Genomic DNA, 12,467 nt, shown 5'->3' with positions numbered 1-12,467 from the left:
TCTCTCTCTCTCTCTCTCTCTCTCACACACACACACACACACACACACACACACTCTCTCTCTCACACACACTCTCTCTCTCTCACACACACACACACACTCGGCTCTTACGTGAGATCTTGGTGGTGAACTGTGTGATGGTGGGGGGTCCGTATCCTTTGACGGTGCTGGCTCTGATGGTGAAGGAGTACGTGGATCCGGGATACAGAGCCGTGAAGACGTGAGACGTCTCGTTACTGAGCTTCAGCACCTTCCCGCTCTGATTGGACAGATTAAACTCAGGGTCGAAGGAGCTGACGGCCTTATAGAAGATCTGCAGGAACACAAACACTCAATTATTTATGACATAAATATTAGCATTCTCATTTGTAGAGTAAAAAAATTATATAAATATTATTGTATTTTATTTTACAGTACAGTAATTTGCTACAGTAATATATTGCGTCTTTATTTCTATAAAAGTTAAAACAATAATAATAAAAAAATAATACAAATAAAATAATAATTAACAAATATTAGTATTGTAACTTGTAGTGTAAAATAAAAGTATAATATAATGTACTTTTATAATAATATATCAATATAATGTAATTTTACTGTATTTAACAGTAAACAGTTAAAACATTAATTACAATAAAATAATAATAATAATAATAAAAAAATAATAATAATGTAATGCAGTGTATAATAAAATGTAATATAGCAGGATAATTTATATTACAATAATATATTAATATCATTTATATTTATTTTATGGTATAGTTGCAATTTACAACAGTAATAAATTTTTGTCTTCGTTTTTCAAAGAGTTAAAATATAATGATAATTAAAAAATAAGAAAATAAAAATAATTAATATAAATTAGTATTGTAACATAAAATTCTTATATACATATATAAAATATATAAAATGCAATTCTTATATACATATATAATACAATTGTAATTTACACAAATAAAATATTTCTATTTGCATTTTTATAATTAGTTCAAATAATATGTTTATTATTATTATTATTCTTCTTCTTATTATTATTATTATTCAACTTGATTGGGCTCCGAAAACACAAGAGTGAATTTAATGTGGACTTACACAAAATAATACATTTAATTCCTTATTAAAGAGTTCATTTTAAAGTCCAGCCACGGTCAAAATAAAACATTAACTAAAAAAAAAAAGAAACATTTGATCTATGTACTTGCATGTCATGTGACCACTAACAGACATCAGAGAAGCGGGAACATGAGAATGTTTCATGAAATTATTTAAATATTAACTTAAAATCCCAGGCGGGCTTGAAGTAAATATTTAATGTCTAAGGCGTTGGGCTGACAAAAAGGGTTGTGAATCCCTGATGTAAAGAAATCAAGTGTTTGTCTCGAGCTTCAGAATGCAATAACAATCAGAGCGGATCGTGCAGAATAACGAGGAAGCGTTTCTGTGTATGATCTTTTATTATGATGGAGGAGCCTCACTTTTGTTCTCCTTCATTCTCTTCTGCTCGAGCGGGAGGCGAGACAAGAGCGAGACGCCCCGCGCTTCTAATATAACTTAATGAGAAGTAGCTGAGGGGCTTGATTTGAATAAATCATTCAGCTGCTAATGTGCGGCGCGGCTAATGCCACTCTATTCAGAGTCCAATTTAAGGCCACAAAGAGAGCGGCGATGGGACTCATCAGCTGTGAAATATCAAGTGGCTCTTTGCTATTAGTCTAAGACAGGTAGATGGATCAACACAGGAAAACGACCCCGGAATACCAAATCCCAGGAAATATTCCTGATAAATAACAATGCACAAACAATTCAGCAAGCAGGAACTGTGCGGCACGAATGCACAGGAAAATACTGCACTTATTAAACATCCAGTTCAAGCTGTAAAAGTCCTCAGAATTCAACCATCATTCACATGTGTGTTTGTTTAGTCAGTATTTTGGCTAATTTGATGATGATTTCAGCTACTAATAGGTGTTCCGTTGAACATATTTACCATGTTTACAGGGAAAGTGTGCTGTTTCTATGTGGTACCAAATGGAATTGCAAAACAAAGTCTATATTTTCAAGCATGTTTCAAACACTCAGCAACCATTGGTCGGCCAAACAGATAGCTTGGTCAAAGCAGGGGTTTCCAAACAATGCAAAAAAAAGCTTTTTTTGTCTTGTTTCCAGCCAAGATATCTAAAAATTCTTAAATCAAGAAGGATTTTCTAGACAAGTAAAAATGGTCTTGTTTTCAGAAAAAAAAACAAGTCAAAATTAAGTGTTTTTCCTCACTAGCTAAATCATTTAAAACAGAAAACAAGATTATTTTGCTTGTTTAAAAAAAATCTAAGTAAGAAAAATCTTTTTTTGCAGTGAACTGGGGTGCAGGGACCCCAGTTCACTTTAGTTAAGAAAAAACTAAAATAAAATAGTACTCTAAATAAATAAATATGATATTTTAAAAAATGAATGAATAAATAATAAATTATACTAAAATAATAAAATGAATAAACATATAGTCAATAAATAAATATATTAAAATAAATTAAAATAAAATAAAATAAAAAATAAAAATTATATTAAAGGAAAAGGAAAGGATGTGACGTGTGTATTAAAAGAAATAAATAATATTAAAAAGTACATTAAAATAATTTGATAAGCAATACAAATTATATTAAAATAAATAAATAAATACCCCTAACAATAAATACAGTAAAAAGAAAAAACCCTACTGTAACCTACTTATTTTTATAGACTATTTATAAACTGAATATGCATAAATTGGTATAGTATATAATAGTATACCTATTTAAATTAGTCTAAATTGGGTTTTTATCCATGAAATTATAGAACTATCTAACATCAGGGTTATAATAGTTAACTAAAACAAAAAACATAAAAAATGTAATTGAAATAAAATAATAAAAATAATAAATCTAATAAAAATGACAAAAACACATAATAAAATGACAAAAATATTAATAAAATTTTAAATGAAAATGGAAAATCTAAAAATAAAAACTAATTTAAAAATGAAACATTTTTATTTCAGGTAATTGCAAAAGTAAAACTAAAAATGTATAGAAATTATATAGATATATTAAAAACAAATAAATAAAGAAATATATGAAAAAAACAGCAAATTGTGAAACCTTCAATAAAATTTAAAATGAAAATGGAAACTTAAAAAAAAAAAAAAAAATAGAAACTAGTTAAAACTATCAATAAAAACTATAATAGCACCTCAATGATGCTAAAATAACACTGATTGACATGAGGATGATCATTATTGGGGGTCCATGTCACACAAATGACTGAAAACCCCTGGGTTTAAATCAGTTCTCCAAAATCCAGCAGATTTCCCTTCAACTGATGCAGAACCTGACACGAGACCAGAGTCAAATACAAACACACGTGTGCAATTCATGAAGGCAATGGAGGCCTGACCCCGGATCAGCACATTTATCATCATCACATCATTACTGTGTTTCAGAGCAAAGCACTTAACCCAGAATGCACTGGGGCGACTCGCTGTCAGTGCAATTACTGCACAAACCCAAGCTCATCCGTGTGACGGAAAACACACCTGCATCGCTTCAACCCTGCAGAAACTAAATGCCACGGCGGAGCGACTCTAATGAGGCAGAACGCTTTTGTTTGGTCCTTTGCGAACGGCACCGATCGCAGCCCTGACACTTCCTTAAAGGCGAGCGCGATGACAGAATGTAATTTCAGAACGTGAAACTGACAGCTTAATTGGTCGCATTTCCACAAATGAAGTTCTGCAACAATGAGTCTTTTGAGCGGCGCTTTGTTCCGAGTTTCCAGTCGCAGAATGAGTCACGCGCTTCTGAAATCATCACAAAACTGAGCACACAATGGAACAGCCAAAATATACCATGCTTCAATAATAGACGGACTGAGACGGCGCTCGCAACACATTTCTCTTCAGTCTTTGAGGGCCTTGCATAATGCAGATGCAAGTTTAGTCACTTGCTCACCAATGGATTCTGAATGGGTGCCGTCAGAATGAGAGTCCAAATAGCTGATAAAACATCACAATAATCCACAGCACTCCAGTCCATCAGTTAACATCTGGAGAAGACAAAAGCTGAAACTAATCCAGCATTAAGACATTTTTAACTAAAATACATAGAGTCCATAATCCATAATAACGCTTCCTCCAGTGAAAAAGTGCATCTGCAGTTGTCTCTCACATCAAAATCCAGCCACATATTAGTTTAGAGCTGTTTAAACGCTGCTTGATCTGTGCAGATTTCTCTCCTGATTCACTTTTTCACTGGAGGAAGTGTTATCCAGTTAACAAGGAACGTTTTGAGAACGTTATAAACAGACATTCTTCCAGTAACATTAACAGAATGAAAGTGATCTGGTTTATAATAATGTTCTCAAAACGTTATTCATACATCATTCGTGGAACTTTGTTTCAGTTGAACGCTCATCTAACGTTTTTTAAATGTTGCGACTTGTTTCAGAAAATTCAAAAGTAACATTCCCATAATGTTTGCAAAATGATACAATGGAATGTTTCCTTAATGTTCGCATAACCAAGAAAAAAAACATTCTTCAAAGGTTGTCAAATCCTAAACACTACATTCTTAGAACATTTTTATTGGATGGATTATGGACTCGTATTTTAGTTAAAACGTCTTAATGCTGGATTTGTTTCAGCTTTTGTCTTCTCCAGATGTTAACTGATGGACTGGAGTGCTGTGGATTACTTGTGGATTATTGTGATGTTTTTATCAGCTGTTTGGACTCTCATTCTGACGGCACCCATTCACTGCAGAGCATCCATTGCTGAGACACTGATGCAATGCTACATTTCTACAAATCTGATGAAGAAACAAACTCATCCTAATCTTGGATGGCCTGAGGGTGAGCACTTTTTTATTTTTGGGTGAACTATTCCTTTAATAACACACAGACTAGAGCTTTAGCGCTGGCAACCCATTTCACTTCCATAACACAATGTATTTCCTAGTTATTCAACAAGCTGTTTCAAATTTAAGAGCAAGTTACTCAATTTAGATGATTATGTAGATATTGTTTTCAATAGAATAACAGCACAAGGAATCTGAATCAGTGTTTTTTCCCGTAAAGGAAACATGTTTTCTCCTGCCACATTCCTGCTGCGTGAGCTTGCTGTGAGTCCAGCGCTGCGGTATGTGCTTCTGTTTGTTATTCCAGTGCCACAAATCCCACAGTCTTTTACTGCCACAGAAACAATGAGAATCCCCTCTGCAGGAACAGCTCAGCGTTTGCTCTTCCACACATCAGATGAGGCTTCATGCGGTTTATACGAGCTCGTATGAACACAACCTCAGATACTTCTCCATTCTGAGAAATAGTCATCATCCAGTAAGAGTTAAGAGCTAGAAAAAGTGATTATAGAGAGAGCGCATCCAGCTGACAAAAAACATATTCTAAGAACGTTTTGCTAACGTTCCCATTAAAGGTATAGTTCATCCAAAAATGACAATATTGTCATCATTTACTCACCCTCGTGTCTAAGTTTCTTTTTTTAATGTTGAACACAAAAGAAGATATTTCGAAGAATTTTGAAGAACCGAACAGTTGTTTGTCCTCATTGACTTCCATAGTAGGGAAAGAAATACTATGGAAGTCAATGGGGACCATCGACTGTTTGATTACCAGCATTCTTCCAAATATCTTCTTTTATGTTCAACATAAGAAAGAAACTCATACATGATGACAAAAATTTCATTTTTGGGTGAACTATCCCTTTAAGTTACAAAAACTTTATTTCTGAATGTTCAAAACGTTTTTTTTTTTTCCAAATGTTTTAGAAATGTTTTTTCTTGGTTATATGAACATTAAGGGAACATTCCATTTTGTATCATTTTGCAAACATTACAGGAACGTTACTTTTGAATATTCTCCAAACATTCCGAAACAAGTAGCAACATTTAAAAAATGTAACATGAATGTTACAGAATGTTCAGAGAACATTCAAAAGTAACGTTCCCATGGCGACTGCATGGAACGGAATGTTCCCGTTCACAAGAAAAAAACTGTACTTCCATTAAGTACAGAAATAACTTAATGGAAACGTTCTTAGAACATATTTTTGTAAGTGGGGTGTGAGATTACTGCGGTCTTTTTCTCTCCGTCTAGTTTCGTTCCTGCGGGAGGCTGTAATTGTTTCAGGGCTCTTTTTTAATGGAATCTCTCGGCTCTGCTGACCTGAACGCCGGTTAACTCCATCGGAAAGTGCCGCTGCTAACAGATCGTGTTAACATGCTCGCTCCTTCAGATCTAAAGGTTATTAGTTTAGATTTATTAGTCAATTAAGAGCGTGCAGAATGTAATACGGCGGCGAAGATGAATGCTTTAGGCTGAAGGAATCGGGACTCACTTCATACTGTTTGATTATGCCGTACGTCTGGAGCGGTTCTCTCCATCTGAGTGCGATCTTCTCCTCGTACGTGCTTCCTTGGATGGACTGCTGCGGAACGGCACCGGGAACTGGAAACACGAGAAAACACAAGAAATGAACAAAAGAGCGAGACACAGAACTGATCAGAGTCTGCTGATCAAACCCGCATTGATTTGAAGAGACTCTGATGTGTTTTAAATCAATATTCTCTTGTATTCAATATGTAATGCTAAGATGAACGGCCTCCAAGCATGAGAAGGATAATTCATCTATTCAGTCAAAGGAATATGGACACGACCCAAGGCCTGCTTGCTGTTCCTTGACCTCTGAGCATCTCTCCAGAGGTTCGAGCTTCAGCCTTGACAGCAGGCTTGTTCAAATGTTCCTCATCAAACACGCTGTTTAAACGGACGCTATTGTCTAGGAGAAATAACGTGACCTTATTCATGATGAAAAAAAAAAGGGTTTTCACAGGGTTTTATTAAAAACAAATTTAAAAGACCAAGAAAATTTTATAAATTAAACTAGAATCATGTCTGAGGCCATAACCAAATCAAAAAACATTTCTTTTATTATTAAAAAAAAAAAAAAATAAAATAAAAAATTATAATAATGTTAATTTTTATCATACGGATATTTTGTGTTTGCAAGAAAATGTATGAATTAAACTTGAATCATATATAATGCTACAGCAAGAAAATTCCAATAATTTTTTTAAATAAATGTCAATGTTTATCATACAGACTCCTAATATTACATTAACTTAAACGTGTTGTTAAGATGAAATTAATTTTGTTTTAGCAAGAAAATTTATGAATTAAACTTGAATTATGTCTGAGGCTGCAGCCAAATCATAAAAAAAAAAAAAAATGTAAATACATTTTTTTACTAAAACATTTTATAAAACTCTTAATATAACATTAATATGAATGTTTTGCTTTTGCAAGAAAATTCATAAATTTGAAATCATAAAACATACCAATGATAATAATAATATTTTTTTTTTAATAAAATGTTTTGTCAATCATTACACGCACACACACACATATTTATATATTATATTATTTAATTTTTTTATCAAAAGTTTTTTTTTCAGTTTTATCAAAAATATCAATGTTTACCATACGGACTCTTAATGTAACCTTAAGATAAATGTTTTTGTTCTTAAAATATATATTTTTTTAAGGGAATTTAAAAATGAAACAAAAAAAAACATGATAATACAGCTAAATCGTAAAAATACCAATAAAATGCAGTTTTTTAAATAAAACATTTTATACAAAATGTCAATGTTTTTCATGTGGACTATTAATATAACATTAAAATGAATGTTTTTGTCTGATGCTGCAGCCAAATCCTAAAAGCACCAATAAAATACCTTTTCATTTTTTTTTAATAGAAGGTTTTTCTATGTAAATGACTCTGAATGTAGCATTAGGATGCATGCGATGACTGACCGTCCTCGTCGGTCAGCACGCGGAGCTCCTGGCTGTCTTTGACTCCCTCGCGGTTGCGCAGCAGCAGTTTAATGCTGACGTTGGTGTAGGGCTGCAAGCTGCGGATGGTGTGCTGCGGCGCGGCGTTCGGAGTATCGTAGCACGTCTCCTCGTGCGTCTCCTCTTTACCGTTAGCCGTGTAGCGGTACTGCACCGTCAGATTGTAGCTGTAGCAGCGCGTCACGTTGTATCCAAACGGCTCCCAGCGCACCATCAACTGCTTGGATTTGATGTCGACGACCTGCAGCCGCCGAGGGCCGTGCATGGGATCTGAAACACAGGAGAACCACATGCACATGCTTAATAAAAGCCTAGAAAACTTCAAATGCAAGAAAAACAACATTTTATCAGTTGCATTTTAAGTTTCATGTAACTCTAAATGAGATCTCCATTGTTTTTGTACCAAAACATATGACCGAAATTCTAAAATAAATGAAAAAAACATATATATATATATATATATATATATATATAGTCCACAATCATCTTCAAGGGTCGTGCATGTGATCTGCACAACACAAGAGAAACGGTTGCATTGTAAACACATAAAAACCTACGATATAAAACACACTATTTTATCAACTGTATTTAGTGTACATGTGTCTGTACCATCTCTACTAGTTATTATAGTTAACTAAAACAATAAATGTAAATAAACAATAGATGTTAAATGAAATAAAATAAAATATAAAAAATTAACCATTTTAGTTTCCGAGGCAACATTTCTCTCTTTTTTTATTTATTTTTTTTTATTTTTATTTGATGCACTAAATTAACAAGCAAAAAAAAACTGAAATAAAAATTATATATAATACTAGTGTTCTAATAATTTTGGCCACCTTTGCATATTTATATATAACCAAAATTTTAACAGTATCTCCATGATACTAAAAACTAAAAAAAACACAGGTCTATACAAGTCATTCTAAATTAAATTTTCATTTTAAATTAAATGTAATTAATCATATATTGATGTTCACTACTTTGATTCTTTGAGGGCTGAGCATGAGATCTGAAATACAGGGGGGGGGGATTTATGATGTTATTTGCTATTTTAATGAGAAATAAAATATTTTGTTTACACAGGATGTGTGTATGTACTGTGCATATTTGTTGAGTATATATTAATACACACATGCATGTATATTTAAGAAAAATATGGTATGTTTATATATTAAATATATTTATATATAATATAAATTTTCTGAATATAAATATATGCATGTAAATATTTTCACAATATATACTGAATGTGTGTGTATTTATATATACATAATATACACAGTTAGTACACATACATATATTATGTAAACAACGTGATTAATCGTTTGACAGCACTAATATATATATATATATACTGTATGTATTATCTTTCTTTCTGGAAGCGTGATGACGGTCTGTACATACAGTATCTCCTCCAGACCGGCTTCATCTCTGATGAAAGCTCTGCTCCTCAGTTCCCTCAGGAGCACCAGCTCCGTAACACCATCAATTTCCATTCTGGGTTCAATCTGAGCAGCATTTCAGAGCAATTCAGCATTTCACACACACTTGCTGGCGATCCGAAGCCCCAGACAGGCAATCTGACGCTCCTGATGAGGAACAGGGAAGCTTAACCTGCTCCGTTCCCACAAAATTGTTTTTTACAGAGACCCGAGCAATCGAGACGGACCGATTACACACAAAACTATTCATAGCAGGGTTTTCTGTAGACCTTTTTAAGACCTTTCTACACTGTAAAGAATGATATGACCAACATGTGTTTCTACATTACTTTAACTCATCAAAATAAGTTAAGCAATTTTGTTAACTTCATTTTTAAGTTGTAGAAGGTTCAACTCCTTTTTTTAAGCCAGTTTAATGTAACATAAGTTGAAATGACTTCAACAGCAAAGTTGATTGCATTTAAATAAGGCAACAATGTATTTTTTACAGTGTAAGACTAAGGAAAGAGAAGTAAGGGAGCACAATATGATCTCTAAATATACATGCTTTGTATTCAAACAATTAATCGTGATTAATCGCATCCAAAATAAGTTTTTGTTTACATAATATATGTGTGTGTGCCGTGTATATTTATTATGTATATATAAATACAAACACATGCATGTATATATTTAAGAAAAATGTTATGTTTACATATTAAATATATTTATATATAATATAAAATATAAGAATATAAATATTTAAATGTGTATAGACGTAAATATTTTCAAAATATATACTGTATATGTGTGTATTTATATATACATCATAAATATACACAGTACACATACATATATATTATGTAAACAACAAATTTTATGTTGGATGCGATTAATCGTTTGGCAGCACTAATGAATATACAACTTCCAACAGATCTCCATTACTTTTTAATTAATTTAAAAATAATAAAAAAAAGTTCTTCACTAGAAAATGGAAATAACTTAATACTGTACCACATTCCTCTTCCTCAGTATTTTTGTCTTGTTTTCCAGTGCAAATGTTTGAAGATTATTAAATCAGGATACATTTACTTATGATGCAAAATGATAAAGTCTTGTTGCATGCAAAATCGATCAAAATTAAGTTAGCTTATGATTAAAAAAAATAAATATCTGTAAAAAAACAAACAAAAAATACCATATGGTGCTGCTCATGTAGTGATTAAAAATTACAAGTTTAATTAATTAATTTATTTATTTATTTCCGTGAAATGCATTCATGTGTTAATCCATGTATTACCTGTTAATACATTTTTGACCATAGATCTGAAAAAGAATTGCCCAACTTCTTGAAAAAAGACTTGAGTTTGGTCTATTTCTAAAGACAGCACTTAGAAAAAAAAGAACTTTTTAAGTTTAACTTTATTTTTATGAAAAATGCACAAAATGCTATTTTTAAACTTTATATTAAATATATTTTCAGAAACATGTTTTACTCTAAAATCTAATCATGTTGTGTTCCAAATCTGAATTTGATATCCCAAAATTCTGTTTGGGCACAGTACCAAACGTTACTACTAGATTAAATTCATTTCCATTCGTTTCTAATGCAGTAATTTTTTTGTGTGTTCACATAGCTATTTACCAAATTCTGTACCATTCTGATAAATTTAAAAATAAAAAAAATAAAAAATAAATTAAATGAAATTAAAAAAAATTTGGGTCAAAAAAGACTGAAGAGCACCTGAGGGTTAAATTAAGATACATTTACTAAAAAGTCAAATATCTGCCAATGGGTTCAAAAAAATCAAGTTAATTAATAGGAAAACACATTTTTATTCCAGATATTTGTTCTTGTTTTAATTTCGTTAAATTTCTCAGAAAAAAAAGACTTTATATTTTTATTTTTCCATCTCCTGTAAATGTATCTTGATTTAAGGATGTTTAGATATTTATGCTGGAAAACAAGACAGAAATACTGAGGAAGATGCAGTGCATGCAACATTTAATGCCACGACTTTATACATTTAAGACTTTTTTTAATGCTTTAAACTGCTCAAGGGTGAATTAAGACTTTAAGACCCTTAAAGAAAGCCTGAAGCTGCGGACGTCAAACGCAGAATCAACCGTGTGTTTGCTTCCCAAAGACCTGTTTTCTGACGACACGAGAGAAGCACAGAGCAGAGCACAGTCTGCGAGGGAAACCAAGCGAGGGCTGATCTTTATTGGGTGCGTGTGTGGCTGCAGATTAAAACACGGCTCTGGAAACACCTTTTAATCAGCGGCTTGTGAGAAACACTGGAGGTGAGAGCTGAACAGACCCGAGACGGGACGCATTCATCATTCAAACGGGCTCAAATCAAGCTCTTTGTGGAGCCTCTCAATTACTTCTCACTCACACACACGCTTAACGAGACAAAGACGGCGTGTTAAACGCGTCCGTAAAAACGGCTCGTTAAAGACGAACTGCCATCCGGTTTTCTGAAGGAAACAGATTGCGGTTCATCTTTAACAAGCTTGAGATAATAGGCATTATCATGTGAGATATCAGACGAGTTTTGCATAAAGGATTCCATTAAACAGCTTGAGATGCTTTGGACAATACGCTCACGATAATCCAATCAGATGCAGAACAAGGCCCAGAGCATTATGGGACGGGTTTGAGAACTAATGAATATATAAGGGATGATGCTGGTTGATTCAGTCAGCTGGTCATATTGATTTATATAACATATTAATGTACATTATATAAATAAATATACAACTTATATAATCTGAAAAATAATATATATGAGTCCAGGGTTATTATGGTTAACTAAGAATAAACCACAAGAAGAAAAAAAAAACCTTCAATTAAATAAAATTAAATTAAATTAAAATAAAATAATTTCTCATTTTCATTTAGTTTGAACTAATGCACTAAAAATAATTAATACTAAAACTGAAATAATGTATAAAAACTATATAGACATTTAAAAACTAACATCAAAAAATAATTACTAAAATTTTAACTAAAATTAAAATGAAAAAAAGAAAATATAAAAACTATAATGGTTATAAAATACGTTTGATATCCACTAGTATAAGTAATTAGTAATATCATAGTAAAGTAAAAGTTTAGTAATAGTAATTTATTTATAAAAAATT

At 32.2% G+C, this 12,467-nt stretch overlaps 1 protein-coding gene across 1 annotated transcript in view; it reads right to left on the bottom strand.

Moving 5' to 3' along the window:
* Positions 1-12,467, bottom strand: part of LOC107663746 (receptor-type tyrosine-protein phosphatase mu-like) — a 313,414-nt gene that overhangs the window by 134,293 nt on the left and 166,654 nt on the right. The window contains exons 8-10 of the mRNA XM_016454059.1: positions 7,858-8,166; positions 6,380-6,489; positions 112-313 (exon numbers count right to left, since the gene is read on the bottom strand). Coding sequence (XP_016309545.1) covers positions 112-313; positions 6,380-6,489; positions 7,858-8,166 — 621 coding nt within the window. The remainder of the gene's footprint in view (positions 1-111; positions 314-6,379; positions 6,490-7,857; positions 8,167-12,467) is intronic.

This window comes from Sinocyclocheilus anshuiensis, unplaced genomic scaffold (genome assembly GCF_001515605.1).
Source record: "Sinocyclocheilus anshuiensis isolate Anshui unplaced genomic scaffold, SAMN03320099.WGS_v1.1 scaffold2305, whole genome shotgun sequence".
In the NCBI taxonomy this organism is placed as follows: domain Eukaryota; kingdom Metazoa; phylum Chordata; class Actinopteri; order Cypriniformes; family Cyprinidae; genus Sinocyclocheilus; species Sinocyclocheilus anshuiensis.
The sequence above is the reverse complement of the archived record's forward strand: the minus strand, read 5'-3'. Positions and strand labels throughout refer to the sequence as shown.